Source organism: Fibroporia radiculosa (assembly GCF_000313525.1).
Source record: "Fibroporia radiculosa TFFH 294 genomic supercontigs, scaffold667, whole genome shotgun sequence".
Classification (NCBI taxonomy): domain Eukaryota; kingdom Fungi; phylum Basidiomycota; class Agaricomycetes; order Polyporales; family Fibroporiaceae; genus Fibroporia; species Fibroporia radiculosa.
The window spans coordinates 1-16,908 of record NW_012133230.1 but is presented as its reverse complement, the minus strand read 5'-3'; the positions used below and the strand labels follow the sequence as shown (position 1 = coordinate 16,908).

Genomic DNA, 16,908 nt, shown 5'->3' with positions numbered 1-16,908 from the left:
CCAAGGCGCCGGACCTGGGGCTCTGCAGCTTCCATCTTACTGTAAAAGGTTCTCAGAACTGCTTGAATCTCGCTTTTTCTGCATCAAAAATTGCACTATCCATTTATCATGAAAGCGGCAGCTTCAGAGTCGCTTCCTCCGCTCGCGAGGAATAGCCACGCGATGCACTGCAAGCTGTGTCTCTCCGGTCTGCCCTTCTCACAGGTGGAGATGGATTCATCCCGGTACGCCCTTCTATGTAACTATCGAACTAGCGCGTGCATTGAATGTCGGAAACATAAGTATTGCACTAGGGTTTTATTGCCTCGGCACGTTGGATTTGCTAGGTGTCCTTGAGACCAAGACTACCCCTTCAGAGCGCGAGGCGTGGAGAAACTGGCTATGGGAGCAGCAAACACGTCCGTAGATCACCTCTCCCTGATCTGGGTGCGACAGATGTCCTATGGTGTTTACAGACGGAAGATATGGCAGCGGCTTCAAGCCTAGCCCTTACATGACTTCTGATATTCTGTTGGTACGCAAGTGCATACAGCGTGCACCTCTTTCAAAGTCCTCATTATCCTCAGGACGAGGAATCTGAATTCGACACACCGCATTTGATCATGACATATACTGCTTTAATGTCGTTAGCCATCCTACGGGACGACTTCTCTAAGTTGGACCGACCGGGGATCCTCAAGTTTCTCCGGTCATGTCAGAGGGGGGATGGCAGGTTCACTAGTGATTCTTGGGAAATATATTGGCATCTTATTCATTTGTTCAGTTTCTCCGCTTCTCCAAACGGAGGCGAAGCAGATTTACGAATCGTTTATTGCGCATTTGTGATCAGCAGCCTCCTCGATGATTGGTCCGGGATGAACGTCGACGCTGCCATCGCATATGTCCAGAGATGTAGCGTAAGTCCTTCCGTTCATTTTCGACTTTCCGTCCAAATTCGAACTTCGGTTTCAGAGCTACGAAGGCGGTTATGGCCAGACACCCTTCGGCGAAGCGTTAGGTGGGACCACATACTGTGCCGTAGCTTCATTATACCTCGCACCATCGACACCTTTGTCTCCCATTGAACACCGCCTCTCGTCCTCCGAGCGTTCGCGAATTATACGTTGGCTAGTTCAGAAACAGACATCTTTAGGCGGCTTTAGTGGACGTACAGCCAAAGCCGCTGATGCTTGTTATTGCTTCTGGTGTGGCGCTGCACTCAATGTTAGCATACTTTCCCTCACCGTGAACATATGCAACCCTGGCTTACTCAAGTTAGATTCTTGGCGCAGGTGATCTCGTCGACTCCGCGGCATTAGCGTCTTTCCTGGGCAAGTGCCAGTATCAGTTCGGTGGGATATCGAAGGCACCGTCAGAACGAGCAGGTTGGTTCCTGACCCAGCGCAGACTTGATTTTACGTCCGCCTAACTAGTTCAACTAGATCCATATCACACGTACCTATCCTTGGCGGCTCTTGCAATCTACAAGCCCAAAGGTACGAATGAAAGCTGGGAACTGCCACAAGTGGACGTATTGCGGAATGCAACAGTTGATACCGCTCTCTGGGCGCGAAACCGCATTCGGGCTGGGGAGGTGTAATTGACTAGCTGGAAAGTTGCCTAGGAACATTCTCGACAATATTACGTCGTCGTGAATTAAATAACGATGTACAATACATGTCTCTATGGTCCTGAACTCTTGATAAACAGAAGAAAACCAAACGTAGCCGCGCTATAAAAGAATAGGTGGACGAAACACTGAAGTGAAGATTATCCTGAAGACCTTCCACCTTTGAAAGGTGAGGGCTGAGCATATGTGCATGATGGGAATGAAGGAGATACTACTAGATGTGGGTTCACAGGCGCAGGAGAGAGAAGCGATGACGGACCAACACCGATCCATCCCTTCACGATGTCGCAGACCTCCTACAAAAATAAGCGACTGTTAGGGCATTGAAAAGAGTCGCTTGGATAATAGTCCTTACGCGTGTACACTCCGAGACATGGTCCCGGTTGAACTTCTGATGAACGATACTTGAGTTACTCTGTATGGCTATGGCATGTGTACATAGATGTTCGGCGAAATGAACCATTGTCTGTCCATCGTATATGCGCACACTGGCATGCGAGACCATGTTATGCACGGCATAAAGCTGTTCGATCACAGTCATTCTTGCAACGAGCAAGTCCAGGCAAATGTGGAGGCATTTCGCAGGGAGTAGATCTTGAGCAAAGAGGTCTGCGACAAAAACCGCGATTGCAGTAGCAGAAGAGAGAAAACATAGTGCCCTAGACTCGTTCTCTTCGCTAAGGTGCACCACCGAGGTGGGCGAGTCCTATACAGACAGATAGTGTCGGTAGTGTCAGCTGGAACTGGATTATCCAACAGTGAAGAAGCATACCCAATGCCACCAGGCCCAAAACTCGTTCATGACACATTCCTTCAATTGAGTAACGAACTGCGCAGCACATGCCGGTCCTTGATGTGATTCGAAGCGATCATGCAGCTCGCGGCAAAAGAGGGATACCGCCCCGAGGTCAGGTCCATAGCCCTCTCCTGCCCGGTCGCTCAGCTTTCCGGCGAGGTCACTCAACTCGCGTGTGTCCCAGGGGCCCAAGCTGACGACAACTTCAGCTTGCGCTTTGCGCACTGGTGCTGTCTGTCCCACTGCGCCACGCCGCATCGCCGTCATCCAGGGATGACAGACCTGAAGAGGTGAGTCGGATCCGGAGGAGGCTTTGCCATACCGCTGCGGTTCTAGTCTGCGCAGGGCTGCAGGAACGAAGGGTGCGGCGTGCGGGCTAAACATCGATGGTCGGGGATAACGAAGTCTCCTGAGGTGCGCTTGCTGCGCCTTCTTCGCATGCCGTTGCTGCCATTTCTGTAACGCAGCGGGAGACAAGAATTCGGCGCTTTGTTCAAAATCATCAAGTCCGCTGGCAGCAGCGAGCGCGCTGGCATCAAGCCAAACAAATTCGCTGCTTCCGGAAGCGCTAGCCGGACAGGCCTTAAGGTGTGGTAGCACACCGTATGCGTTCGGGTCGGCCATTGCGGGGATTCGTTAAAGCTGAGAATTGAGAAAAATACGGCGGCGGGGTCGAAGCAGGAGGGAAATTCGAATCCCTACCTTTGCAGAGCCTTCTTTTATGCGGTTGGGAGATCAAAGCGTAAATGTGGCGGTTCGCCACAGCGGACGGGTAGAGGCATCAAGCTCAGACCAGACGAAGCACAAGGTCAGAGGGCACAGCATCCCAGGCCTTTCCGGCACGTAAGTTGTGGCCATATTAGTGGCTTCTCATAGTGACTGCAGTGAATTCCATTGGAAGCATTCTCGCTAAAATTAGCAGAAACATCAGCAACTCAAGTATAGGGACATACCTTCAACGCGTCGACAAACTTCCGGCGATGAATGTCACAAAGCAATTACTCGTGGCAAGCCAGCAGGTACAGTGCAAAAAAGCGCAAGGATAAAGCGTGGGTGTGTAACCGTGACTACCAATGACAAGCTGCACTGCGCTGTACGGAGGACAAAGCGTCACATCACATGAGTGTGTGGACAAAAGACATTGGATTTTTGACAGAAGCTGCCAGTGTTCTGTGAAGTAGGGGAGCAGCTGGAGTAGAGTCTGCGCACCTAGTAATATGAGTACCACACCAGCTTGCTGGTCGACACTAATAATACTCAGCCGCCTATACGATCAAACATGCCTCAAAATGGAAGGCCGCGTAGGATACGTAGCACAACAAAGAAATCGTCACTGAATAGGAAAGCACTGGAAAGGCGTCGAAAAGGTGCTAATTGAATTGAGGAAGCCTTTCGTCCTCTTGTAAAATGAACCTTTTTCCACTGAGGAAACGGTCATTCCTTTGTCACGGTTGTGTAGACGTCTTCTGTAAACAACCAGTATATCATGTACCTTAGGCTCGACGTATATCTGTATCGAGAAGTTGAATACATGAGCCTACAAATAGATTCTAGTCGCAATGAGATGGTAACGGCCTCAGATATGCTGGGTAGCTCTACACTGCACACCGATTTGGCGCCGGGTATTATGCGCCACAGCTATCAGTGATGGCGGCCTAAACTTTACAGCACATTGACCACAGAGCCACACGACCACGTACTAGAAATACTGGAACTATCGCTAAGCGCGTCTGCATCGTCTGATATCACAAATACATTTTGAGATACTTCTGCAGGAGTCTCGGGAGCAGGGTTACAAACCACAATCTCTGATAGGTCTATGGCCTCGCTCGTATGTTTTGTCACGGTCACAGTGTCTCGTGTGCCGGGACCAGTGAGCGGCGAGCGATCAGGCTGTCCCCAGATGAAGCCGTATCGCCTAGGTGTACTAGGGACATATGCTGGCGGCGGTGAGAACGGGGGAGGGGAGTTGCGTTCCCATCCTTTGCTGAGCCAAGGAGATGGTATCGGCACGGACGAGTAGGGGTAGTCCTGCTCGCGCGGAGACCATGGCGACATAACAGCGGGAGCAGGTTTTTCTGTATGGTATGCAGCATCCTGATAGATACTATCATCCAGCCGGGCGAAATTGACTCGATCACGGGGGGTTCTAGAAGAGAGGATGTCCGCGACGGGAGGAACGTATAGATTTAAACGCAGTTTGGTAGCGAATTTTTCACGGGCTGCGTGGCACCTGCGCTGCTGTTCTGCAGGAAGGTGTAAAGAGCGTAGGGGCTTATGTGTCTGTGAGCCAGGTTCCGAAGGAACCGATTTGGACTTGGATGGCTGAAGGAAGGTAGCGATTCTAGCGATCAGACGGCGCATTATGCGCAATATGGTTGTGCCACGGCTGGCTGAAGGGACAAAAGGAGTGGGGATGGTATTGTTTGGCTGACGCCTCCGATGCAGAGACGGAAGAAGCTGATACGTGAGCACCAATGCGAAAAGCCCCACTATGTGTTGCATTTTATTAGACGTCTTCAATAATGCTATCGTCAAACACTCACAAGCACCTATAACCATGCCCGCTACAGTGCTTGCTGCCATACCGTTAGACGTTTGCGTTTGCGCCCCTTCAGCGCGTAGCACATGTGCCATCTCATAAAGCAGCAGAGATGCTGTGCAAACCGTGGATGATAATGTACAGAGGGGGGACGCGCCACATAATTTTTGGCCACTTCAATCTACATTTGAATGAACGCGAGTGCGGTCGTAGTGCGGATCTAGAGTGCATTGAAGCGAATAATCAGCATTCCAGAAGGACCACATACGAGATTACCTGTACGATGTGTGGTTTACGTATGATTAGAATCTCACAAGCGGCAGAAAGAAGATCAGCGGTATCGACTGGAAGCCCCGACGATATCCAATTCCTCTTTGCCAAGACATCTAGGATGCATTGTTCCGAAATGCCCAAAGCGGTCTGTAGCAGCGAAGAGACGCAAAAATCAGTTAGATTTCCGCTCGACTTTCACACGAGTCTCTCCCATGCCATCGAGGAATCCCGTGGATGTACCGTCAAGGCCGCCGGTAGGTGTAAAAATGCGAGTAGATCTATGCTGTTGTTCTGATGAAAGATATTTAAGCCCGAGTGTGAATCAGAAAGCAAACTGAATGGAGAAAGCTCGTAGGGTGGGGCAGACAATCTACAACGTGATCCAGCGACACATTCTCGAAGCAATGCAGCCATGTCGCACGGTCGTAACTTTTGGCCACTTTACTACGTGCATCAATGGTCATTGGGTCAAATGACAGAACTCACTGCAGTAATGGGAATATAGCGTTAGCACCAGAGCTCGTCACCATTGATCGAAGTTAACTCACAAGGGAGTGAATCCGTCTTTAACGAATGGACACAGAATACCACACGTACGGTGAAAACACACTATGACCTTCCTTAGATTAATATATACTGGTATGTACGCTTCGCGTCGACCCTCGTAAGGGCATCTACTAGGGACTTCCATTAGTCACGACTGAATTGAATGTCGACCATTGCCATGTCCGTGCCAGTATCGGAAAACAAATGCCTTCGGTCAGAATGTGCGGAAACATCTAGTGTACCAAGCAGAAAACACGCGACACAAGTGAAGTGCAATCGAAGTACTGCATCGAAGTACAAGCTAAGAAAGTAGACACCCCGGTTGCCGCCATTGGCATTGGCCATGGCAAGCTTACGCGGCACATAGCACGTGCGCGAACCAGGCTAGAATGATATTCTTTCGTCTTGACTCCCTGTATCTTCTCCATGCTGTAGGTCTTATGCTTGCTACTACTTCAGACTATTGGAATACGAAATAGTTTGTTCGCGCCCCAACATTGCATGATTCTGAAGAGGACTCACCGATTCTTAGACCGATACCGTCACTGTCATGGACGTCAGCCCGATTGTTTTACCTCTGGCATTTCCGTCTGGTGGTCTAACTTCAAGCAACGATGATGTTGGCAAACATTTAATTTCTTGGAGCTGCTCGTCTTCTTCTCCTACTCGTCTGGTTGCCTGGGGATATTCCTCAAACGCGTCCGCATTTCCTTCCATCCCTGAATCTATAGGACACTATCAAGGCGTAGCAATTGGATGCGAAGATGGCTCAATCTACATTTTCCATCCGTTAACATTTCCTGACCGCCGAAAACGCAGTTCAATTGACAGTAAGAGCGCGGAAACCCACGGGTCTTCACGTCCAACTAGTCCATTAAGATATTCGGGTTTGAATCGCCCACACTCACACTCTAGGTCTGGCTCCCCATCATCCACGAAATCAGGTCTGTCTCCGTTTCATGTAACACGCTCCCGCGTCGTATCATGCATTTCGACGGAGCAGGTCGAGGCCCCGAAGAATTATGTCGATTTTGAAGACGAACCTGATCGGCTCAAGGGAATGTTGAAAGGGAGAAGCGCGAAAGAGAAATCTTTTGGTGAATTGTTGACGATCGGTGGTGAACGGACGTCACAAACCACAAGTGGTCGCAACCCAGCAGCTCTCTCTTCCACTTCATCCGTCAGATCAAGTGTTTCCACCCCACCATCCCCTACGTTGGCCCCTGTTTCTGCAATTGAAGCAACGGGACCGGTCACTTCTTTGTCTCTCAAATGTCATGTCATGCCTCAATTTGGAGGGGTCATGCACTCTGTCGCAGCACTATTGGATTACCAAATTGGTCGTTATATCATTTCCTTACAGCGGACAGGGTGAGTATAGTTATATGCATCGCGCATTTCAGATCGTTGTGCCCTGATGCTATTATGCAGGGAAATTACTATACTTTCCAGCGTCGACGGTACATGTGTTGCATCTGCCCATGCCTCTGATGAGGGGGCTTCTCCACCTTCAAGCAGCAGACGCATATCTGTTATTCCTACAATCTGGCAATGGAAAAGCCTTCATCTTGCATCAATTAGAGAGGTGCGAAGGGTCATTCCGTACAGATGTATCAGCTAACTATGTATATTCCACTTGTATATATCACAGTCCAATATATTGTTGCTTTGCGCATCGAGTGATTCTTCATCTTCTGCAAACCAGATGCTTGATGTGCCTACCGGAGATTCTGAAGCTGAGACACGCCTAGTCGCATTTGAACTCCAAGCTGGTACCCAAATCGACAGTAGTCAGATGAGGCTATTGCGTATTGGCGATTGGTACATGGATGGTCCGGCGGAAGCCATGGTATTTCACGAAGAGGCAGATGGTATGTTTGAATGTCTACATCGCGCATCAGATCCTTAATTACATTCACTTGGTGTCAGCATCTTTGGCTCTGTTCCATATCTCGTCTACGCATCACCTCATGCGACGGTCATTGACATTAGCGATCCCTGGTTCGCCGGCAGATCTTGAGAAGATTAAATCAAGCTCAAGTACAGCTTTGCCCATTCCTAACCCATTTAAAGCGCTGAAGGCGCTTTCGCGAGAAGAACAAGGTTCAGATGACGGAGTGGAAAGCACCTACACACTACGACTCAGCGACGCAAGCGATCTCGGTATTATTCAAATACACGGATCGGTAACAGGCGTGCGTTCTATGTTTTTTGGCGACACGCTTCGCATAGCATGTTGGTCGGATACGGAGTTAACGGTAAGTCCCATCTGCTCATGCGGAAGCCAAAACCTTAACTCGACATAGACATTCGATGTCTGTGATCAGTCACTCAAATTCCTGTTTACGCATCTATTCGCGGAAATTTGTGGTTTAAATTGGACGGACGTAGATTCCTTCATAGTAATGCTCCCAGTGAGGCGAATTATTGTACTAACGGTGTTACGTATCTAAGCGACTTCTGCAGGAAGGTTTAAAAACCTACCGCATCGTGGCGGTTGATGAAAACACCGATGATGTTTCACCTGGGGCCTCCAGAAATGTGATTCAACGCACTCGGTGAGTGTCATGCCTCCTATGTTCTATTAACATTGACCGAGTTCTGTTCCGCGCAGACCGGTCATAGTACGGAGCATTGAACTTTCGTCTCATGACTGTTGTCCGTTACTTTTTGGAGACCACGTCTTCTTGACTGGAACTAAGCAAGAAAAGAGATATATTTCGCACATACCTCTCGATGTCTTGGACGAACAAGTTCATCCTCGCACTTTGTGGAAGATGCGTGAATATCATTATGCCGCTCCTCACATCACATGCATGCTCCCTATCGACCTGGATCTCATCATAGTAGGTCTTAGTAAGTACCTACAATCAACCGTTTTGGTAAGCCAAGTACTTAATACCTCTTTGTATAGGTGACGGTCGTCTCCGACGCTCATCCTTCGCCCAGTTATCAGGCAAGTCAGTCACACCGACCTCTTTAGAGTCCGACGTTCCCCTACAAGGATTCATAACTTCGCTGCATATTGTTGAGGACGAGAGAACAAGGGAGAAGTTCATTGTGGGTGGAGCTGACGATGGTTCTATTGCAATTTGGTCCCTCCAGCAAGTATATGCGACTTTGTAATACCCAGAATCAACTAATCCGCTCCTGTTCAGCTCGCTCCAACTCCATGCACGGTGGATTGTGTTTACAACGCCTCTCGCCCAAGTCATACAGATATCCGGCGACCACGTTGGTCGCCTGAAAGGCTGTTCGCTATGTATTTCCCAGGACGGGACGATCGCAATCATTACCGTAGACGGCTATCAATTGTGTGTTTGTCTGTCACCGAGCGTGCGAGCTATTCTGACGTCCCGCTTATAGCATTATTCTTGTCCCCGCATCAGCGGCGCCCTTGAGCAGGATCCATGTGGGAGATGACAACATCTTGCTTCTATATTCAGATGGTCGAGCGCGATTATGGGACTCCAAGACTATGGAATTTCGGCGGTCGATGAATGCAGACAAAGCCGATGAACTCTTGAAGCAAGACGGATGGAACGGATGGTGCGTGGCCCCGGAATGAGTGCAGCTGAGACGAGAAACCTGATGCTAGGGATTGTCGCAGGTCCGCTGGTCCAACGACCTCACCGTCAAAAGCTATACTCTCAATCATGGGGAGCACTGTCGGACCTGACTCAGGTGTGTGCCATTGAATCATTCTTAAGGCCTGCACCTTTAAGGCTGGCACCTGATCCGAGTTCAACAGCGTCAATGTTGATACTTAATGTAGAAGCATTCATTCGAGCTTGTATTGCTTCAGGGCCAGTTGCCTCTAGCGCAGATCGCTCGCACACTGATCATCTCCGTTCAATGCTGTCTGTTCTTCTAACTTTTGGTCTCAGCGGGCAGATCGATATCATGTGTCGCGAGAAGCTGAAAGTCGATACAGCTTACGGCCTTGTAGGATACGCAAGGTAAGCGCCTCTTACACCATGTATATTGTCTAAGTTAAGAGTGATGATAATTGTAGTCAGCTAACCGCATGTCTCTTCACTCGACTCGATCCTTTGGATGCATGGACAGTGTCGTCTGAAGTGTCAGCTTCGCGCTCTTTAGCACTGGTTGCTGTGTTACAGGCACTCATCCATAGGGAAGGTTTGTGTGTTCATTTTTGTGTTGTCACTTGCCGTCCTTAGCTTACTTTTCAAACCAGGCCTGGAAGACAATTCGGATGTAGATACTGTGATGACATTCTACGTGACTTCCTTGCCCGAAGTCGTCGGGCCGGCGTACAAATCGCCGAGCCTGTCGTATTTAGCAAAGTGCTGGCTGCAATCCACCGGTGCGTTCGCCAATACGGCATATCTGGAGACTCTCACTGTTTGTTTTAGTTCCTGAAATTAGGGCTGCGGCACGTTTGTTGTTCGAAGTTGGTGTGATGCGACTATCGAACAACGATACTGCCCAGATCGTGGAATACTGGCAACATAACCGTACGGTTTTATATTTATGTGATAGAACATTTTCTGAAAAATCGATAGTACCTAGTACACGATCTCACGCAGAACCTGAGTCCTTGTCTGATTCCATGGCTCTGCTCATTTGCGGATTCATAGCAGTGGAGAAGTACAGTCTCCTTTCTACCAGGTACGGTTTTCTCACTACAATAGCTCGCAATACCAATCAATATATCTCCAAGTGTTCTCATTGAGATCTCAAAGTCAATTGCTTCATACCTCCACGACGAGGAATCGCCCTATCGGTTCCTTGCTATTGATTTATGTTCTCGGGGCTTCCCTGTATGGCAACAGTATGTCGACGCCGTGGAAATGCTCCGGGCTTTGTTCATCCTTGCGACAACGACGCGAAAGGAAGCCATCTCTCTTCATAACCTTGGACTTCAGGCTCGTTCCGCTGTTTTGTACATTGCTTCGACGAACACACCACTCTTCATGACCACATTAACGATTGATATCTTGCATCCACGAAGCGTGCAACATCGGAAGTCGATAATGCAACTAGTCATATTCTTAATCCGAAAGGTAAGTCAGATGTTCCTTCTTCTGTAAATTTCTCACTGTCCCTAGAAACCACTCGTATTATACAGTAACCTTCCCCGACTTGTGGAAGCAGTCGTGAAGTCACTGGATCCCAATTCGACGCACAACCGGGATGCAGTGCTGGACTCGGCAACAGATATTCTTGGGCATGTTGTACAGACGTGAGGCCGATTTTCTGGTTGCTGTCACGGCTTCCCATGCTCCATAACAGGTTCCCAACTGTGGACTTCCATATGCCTACCCAACGTCTCGCTGTTGGCACGAGCGAAGGTGCTGTTGTCATGTACGACTTGAAGACGGCGACTCGTCTGTATGTATTGGAAGGTCACAAGAAGCGGACGGCAGGGTTGAGCTTCTCTCCTGATGGCCGGCGACTTGTGACAGTCTCTCTGGAGGAGTCGGCCGTCCTGGTCTGGAAGGTCGGTTCGAGCTTCACGAGTTTCTTCACCCCTGGAGCCCCCCCGCGGCAAGGGCACAACGGATCTGAGCCCTACAAGACGCTTAACTTCAACGTAGGGGAGGAAGGTAAGGCACTATGCCATTGACTAGATTGCGGCTGACGATTTCTTCAGCTCGTATGACTCTTGCGGCTACGTTGGATAACATTCGGTTTGAATGGCCTGCGGATCGCAGTGTGCGTCTCAAAATCTGCGAGAGCACACTCACATTCAGCACATGATCATTATGAAGCATGGGTTTGGGTACATTCAGTCTCGTATACATGCACTGAATGGTCGCCTTTACGACATTCTCCGGCATCTCGACGACTTTGTGTAGTCTGGAATCTCGATCAGCGATTAGACTACAGATACTGAAAAAATGACCTCGTTAGTTGAATGATGTTGATGCATATATGAACGAATCAAATTACCCTACGGCAGAAATGGCTCACAGTGACAGACCCAGATCATCACATGTAATTCTCTGACTTCTCATTAGCATCCCTCTGACTTCCTAGAAAGTGCTTATATTCAGTTACCACGTCCGTTGTGGCCATTCCTCAGTTCCTATGGGCGTCCGCGTGTAGCGGTTTCAAATCTATGTAGCTTTAGCCATACTTGATGATCATGATCTAAGCTTAAACGACCACGTGCAGCCAAGATGATGGTCGTCGATTATGCCAGCCTCGTCTCACACCTCACTGTCTTTGTTCGTTCCACCCTTAAATCTTCTTTTTCAACCTTCTCTTTGTTACGGAACCAGCATAACAGCCTCTTAGAGAAGATATATGCGTCAATAACCTTCATGAAACGACCTCATCAATACTGCAACGATTCAAAAGAACCTCCTCCGTACTTCAGACCCCACCCAGGACCCTCGAACCGGCTTGTATTCTCTGGCGGCGCAAACGGCAGTGATCAACGACCGCGACAAGGAAATATTACAATATAATGTTGTCCGACCTCAGAAAACGTTTGAACTTTTACCGGATACATTTGCTTCTCTTGTATGTATGCTGATTGTCCACTCCTAATTTACCCTCTCACACCTATTCTATAGTGTGATATCTCCTCTTATCCTAGCTGCTATCCTGTGTGCTTCCAATGGGAAATACAAAGTTACATTCATTGACTCGCTGTTTATATGCATAAGCGCTGCTACCGGGACGGGACTCACGACGGTCGACCTGAGTAGCCTCACTGCATGGCAGCAGGCAATCTTGATCATTCTCGAAATAACAGGAAATCCGGTCAGTTTATTCAAGCTCGTTTATTATACAAGCATGTGCATACCCAGCGTAAATTTTGAACTAGGTATTCGTGTCGTGGATTGTCGTATATTTCAGAAGGTGTGTAACCTGTAGCGCCTATCTACAAAATCTTGATTAGAAAGTGGTCAGGCGATATTTCCTCAACCACCTAGAGCACATAGTAACCGTGTCACTCAAAGGAAAGCGAACTCATGACGAAAGCGCTATCACTGGCGATCCTGTAGCGTCATTGCGTGTCGTTAGGGATGTATTGTTGCATAAGACACGCCATAATCCAGTCGAAGAACATTCAACCAAAGATAATGGTGCTGTTTCGGCACTGTCAAAACCTAAACGCGGAAAACTTCATCCCGACATGGTTCGCCGTGTAGATATCGACCCGCATCCTGTTGATCCTGTGGGCAAGTCTATCTTTCGCGAAGTCCGTGAGGATATCGGCCCTCAAGCATGTAGCTCTTCGGTCCCTTTCCCATGCGTCAGCGGTGGGCGGATGAGCCCCTGCTCCCACAGATCGCCATCTCCGAGCGTGGGCGAACCTGACGAGTTTGGTGGCTTTCCTGGTCCCCCGCGTATCGTTTCACATGTGCTCAAGGCGACATTTCCCGGGCTGCATCGCCGACTAAAGCGATCGTTTACCATGCCGAGGACTGAAACGCTAATCCCACAAGTTAATAGAGCGGAGTTGGGTTCGCAGCCCCCATCGAACCTTCCTAACTCAAAGCATGTCTCGTATCTACCGTTCAAGGCCATAGTTAGCAGAAATTCAGCTTTCAGCCAATTATCGACAGAACATCTTGAGGAGCTCGGTGGGATCGAGTACCGTGCATTAACAGCGCTGCTATGGATCGTTCCATTGGTCAGACTCTTTACCTTTTAGGATTTCCATGGCTTACAAGGCACTCAGTATTACTTTGGGATACTTACGATCTCCTTCATCGTAATTGCACCCTACATGAGTCTACCTCGCTGGGCACCTATTCTTGTACCACCTGAGCAGCATCGAGTAATTAATCCAGTATGGTATGACCGTATGTTGTTCTGTGTTTTATTACTGAAGGCTCCGGTTAGGTTTTCAGCTTTCCAGGTTGTTGGGGCGTGGGCAAATACCGGGATGTCGCTTGTCGACCAAAACATGATACCATTCCGTGAGGCATACCCTATGATCATATTTCTCGTCATCTGTGTCCTCGCCGGGAACTCTGCATTCGTGAGTGCATCCATTTATTTGCTACATGCACGAACTTACGACCTTGACCGTAGCCTGTATTGTAAGTCGTGCCACCCTACTCCTCTCTGTGTACAAGATCTGATAGTCCTGCTTGGCTCGCATACAAAGTTTGCGGTTCATGATGTTTGTTCTTTCACTCATCGCAGCGGGATAAGATATTGACTCGCCATGGACAGCTGGGTCCTATCCAAAATTTGCCCAGTGGATTCTCGCATAAATGAGACGCTGCAATTCCTTCTGGATCATCCCCGACGTTGCTTCATTTATCTCTTCCCATCTAGCCAAACTTGGATACTCTTTACGATCCAATTCTCCATCGAGTGAGCTTGTTACAGACGAGACTCAAAGCCACTATCCTCATAGGCCGTGGCTCCTCGTAGCCTAATCGCTTTTGTAGCTGAGTTGGTACTCAATATCAACAACCCGGAAATCGATTCGATTCCAACTGGAGTCAGGGTTATCAATGCTCTGCTCGCGGCCGCAGCTGTGCGAAGCTCAGGCTTTCAGTCCATCGCTGTGTCGTCTCTTGCTCCTGCAGTTCAGTATGTATTTCTAACATTCAGCCACTTAGGGATTGCTGATGCGTCCTACACTCAGAGTTCTCGATGTTATCCTCATGTACATCACCATCTATCCGATTGCACTGAGGTACGATATGGGCGCGATTGGCTCGTATGTAGAACCTTAATTTTCGCATTAGTGTCCGCTCGACAAACGTCTACGAGGAACGGGCGTTGGGTATCTACAAGCATAGAGACCGCGAAGATGAGTACATATTGGACGAAGCTCATTGGAACGCCGGACAGGAATCCCGCGTGGCGATTTGGGGCCGGTATCTCCTGCGGCATGCTCGAAAGCAACTTTCGTTTGGTATGTCATCACCGCGATCGGACACAGAATGAGATCTGACAACACGATCTAACTTCTGTTGATTATAGACATGTGGTGGCTGGCGCTATCTCTATTTTTGCTCTGCATCATCGAGGTTCGTCTAACCCCTGCTACTTACGCTTACTCTCGCCTTGACTTCTTTACAGCGCACGCCGCTGGCGGCTACCTATAATGCCGTCTGGTTCAATATATGGTCGCTCAGTAAGTATCGGTTAGTTGATGTCATGGCCTGACCCTGATATCATCTTCACGTCGCAGTCTTCGAGCTCGTATCTGCCTATGGCACAGTCGGGCTGTCGCTCGGCATCCCTTACGTATGTAAGCCACTATTCCATCTGTGGAACGCTGCTTATCGCGCGACAGGCGAACTACTCTTTTTCGGGCGCACTGCACACACTGTCCAAGCTGATTTTGTGCGCGGTCATGATCCGCGGTAGACATCGTGGGCTGCCCGTTGCGTTGGACCGCGCCGTCCTGCTTCCTCGCGAATTCGCGCGAAAATCAAGTACAGTCACTGAAACGCATCGCGACGAGAATGTGTGTGGGACATCTGAGAAGGCGCGCGATGATAGCCAGCAAGATGTTCCGCAGTTGAAGGATCGCACAAGCACACTGAGTTTTGCTGAGGATCCGAAGCGGGGGCTAGGCAAGGGGACTCATTCTGCGGACCGTATATCAGAAGTCGAGTGGGAGGATGGGTCATGATTACTTGCCCAACGGTTTCCCATTGAATTGAAGGTTCCGTGTGTAATACTAGAAGTACCGTCGTCATTGTACAACCTGCAGTCATATGTATACCTATCAGCCCTATACGACAGCGCTAGCGTAGCATATCCACGACCAAACCCATACACACATTGTGCGCCGATGGTTCCAACCATCAATACCGCCTTAGACCAGCATCGTTCAATGCACACCTGCGCATGCTCTGTACCAGCCAAACGGAATGTTTATTGTCCTCGGCGGTGTCTAACTCTCCACAATACTAGTACCAAACAAGTCCGCAAATCCGGGGGGAGGGTGTCACGAATAGTCCCCACACCAGTCTATTTTCCATTGCCCAGTATATCAACTTGAAACATGAGGCCTTTACCAGTAGAGGTCACACTCGTACGGGCGGATCGCGCACCAATACGGCTGGAGCGGGATCGCTTTGAGGCCTCGCTGGACCATGCGGAAGGTGAGCGCATGCAGGCGCGGCAGCGCGGTCGTCCCGTTCCCGCCGGGGCCGGTCCAGAAGACCTCCGCGGAAGATGCTGCACGCGGCCAGACGATCGACTGGATGTTCGACGAGTCTGTTTGCTCCGTCCAGATGTTGGCTTGGCCTGTGTGCGAGACGCATACGGTCAGGGGGGCGCGTGCGTATGCGAGTGGGGGGACGTACCGCCCATAATGAGGTGGTATTGGTCGGAGGTCAGGTTCGCGTACGGGTCGAAGGTGTATGTGTATTGCCAGGTCTTGAAGGGGTCGCACCAGCTGTTACTGTAGGTGCAAGGTCTTGTCAGCGACCGTAATCAGCGCGTACGGAAGGGAGATGTACCAACCCGTTGGGGTCGTCGCCGATCCATTCACCTGCACCACAATCCTGAGAAGCGGAAATCGGTTAGAAGCGTTCCATGTCTGCGATGGATAAACTATTACTGACGAGGTAGAAGTAGCTTGACGTAGCGTGGACGACACGGAAGCCCTTGTCGACGACCGCAGAAACGTCGTCCGAGGAAATCCAGACGCTAAGAAGCCCATACATGAACGCACGCGACCTGCGATCGGTTGCTGGCCACTCACTAGACAATCGTCTCGTTAGACAATGTCAGGTTGAAGTCGAGGACCATCTCTGTAGCACAGTAACATGGCACTCCGTATCCCTATCGTGCATTCGCCGAGCTGACGTACCTTCCCATACGGCAGGTGTCTTGCCCTTAGCAATGAGCGCGCCGTGCGTGCCCATGACGAAGTCGTTGAGCGCGCTGTTAAGCGTGCGACCAGTGCTGTTCAAGTCGTACTGTGTCTCGTAGTCGTCCTCGTAGCACACTAAGTTCACTTCGTCACCGCCTGTGCTGATGATGTTCGAGGGGAACATGTCTGCGACGGCCGAGAAGAGCTTCGCGGTGTAGTTGGCAACAGTGTAGTTCGCGAGACGTAGTTGGCCAGCCGGGGGTTCTGTAGTGTATAAATGAGACTGTTCGTTGCCATACAAGTAAATCGATCAGGCCTACGAACCTGCGGCGTAGGTCGCCCAGGGACGCGCCTGGTTGCAGGCGACGTAG

General features: G+C 49.7%; 5 protein-coding genes across 5 annotated transcripts; 2 read left to right on the top strand and 3 right to left on the bottom strand.

The window, feature by feature from the left end:
• Positions 1-108: 108 nt before the first annotated feature.
• FIBRA_01476 (uncharacterized protein) lies at positions 109-1,579 on the top strand (the record flags this gene model as incomplete). The annotated part of the gene is made up of 8 exons (XM_012323351.1): positions 109-224; positions 283-398; positions 456-514; positions 567-712; positions 764-896; positions 952-1,203; positions 1,259-1,364; positions 1,422-1,579. The coding sequence occupies 8 exons, from the start codon at positions 109-111 to the stop codon at positions 1,577-1,579; spliced, it is 1,086 nt and encodes a 361-aa protein (XP_012178741.1).
• A 170-nt stretch (positions 1,580-1,749) lies between these two features.
• Positions 1,750-3,029, bottom strand: FIBRA_01475 (uncharacterized protein; the record flags this gene model as incomplete). The annotated part of the gene is made up of 3 exons (XM_012323350.1): positions 1,750-1,905; positions 1,965-2,315; positions 2,382-3,029. 3 exons carry the CDS (start codon positions 3,027-3,029, stop codon positions 1,750-1,752), a joined length of 1,155 nt encoding a protein of 384 aa, XP_012178740.1.
• A 1,038-nt stretch (positions 3,030-4,067) lies between these two features.
• Positions 4,068-5,042, bottom strand: FIBRA_01474 (uncharacterized protein; the record flags this gene model as incomplete). The annotated part of the gene is made up of 2 exons (XM_012323349.1): positions 4,068-4,897; positions 4,952-5,042. 2 exons carry the CDS (start codon positions 5,040-5,042, stop codon positions 4,068-4,070), a joined length of 921 nt encoding a protein of 306 aa, XP_012178739.1.
• A 1,274-nt stretch (positions 5,043-6,316) lies between these two features.
• On the top strand, positions 6,317-15,346 carry FIBRA_01473 (uncharacterized protein; the record flags this gene model as incomplete). Its single annotated transcript, XM_012323348.1, has 33 exons — positions 6,317-7,137; positions 7,198-7,351; positions 7,418-7,637; positions 7,696-8,024; positions 8,073-8,180; positions 8,233-8,324; positions 8,381-8,622; positions 8,681-8,888; positions 8,925-9,080; positions 9,133-9,315; positions 9,377-9,450; positions 9,542-9,725; positions 9,782-9,906; positions 9,965-10,093; positions 10,143-10,244; positions 10,293-10,398; positions 10,451-10,793; positions 10,839-10,972; positions 11,023-11,336; positions 11,384-11,445; positions 12,641-13,378; positions 13,427-13,542; positions 13,591-13,729; positions 13,783-13,790; positions 13,859-13,873; positions 13,927-14,070; positions 14,131-14,292; positions 14,348-14,398; positions 14,451-14,620; positions 14,689-14,735; positions 14,788-14,842; positions 14,900-14,955; positions 15,005-15,346. The coding sequence occupies 33 exons, from the start codon at positions 6,317-6,319 to the stop codon at positions 15,344-15,346; spliced, it is 6,129 nt and encodes a 2,042-aa protein (XP_012178738.1).
• Positions 15,347-15,730: 384 nt separating this feature from the next.
• On the bottom strand, positions 15,731-16,721 carry FIBRA_01472 (uncharacterized protein; the record flags this gene model as incomplete). Its single annotated transcript, XM_012323347.1, has 6 exons — positions 15,731-15,966; positions 16,026-16,123; positions 16,186-16,226; positions 16,287-16,371; positions 16,427-16,475; positions 16,535-16,721. 6 exons carry the CDS (start codon positions 16,719-16,721, stop codon positions 15,731-15,733), a joined length of 696 nt encoding a protein of 231 aa, XP_012178737.1.
• Between the last annotated feature and the right edge of the window lie 187 nt (positions 16,722-16,908).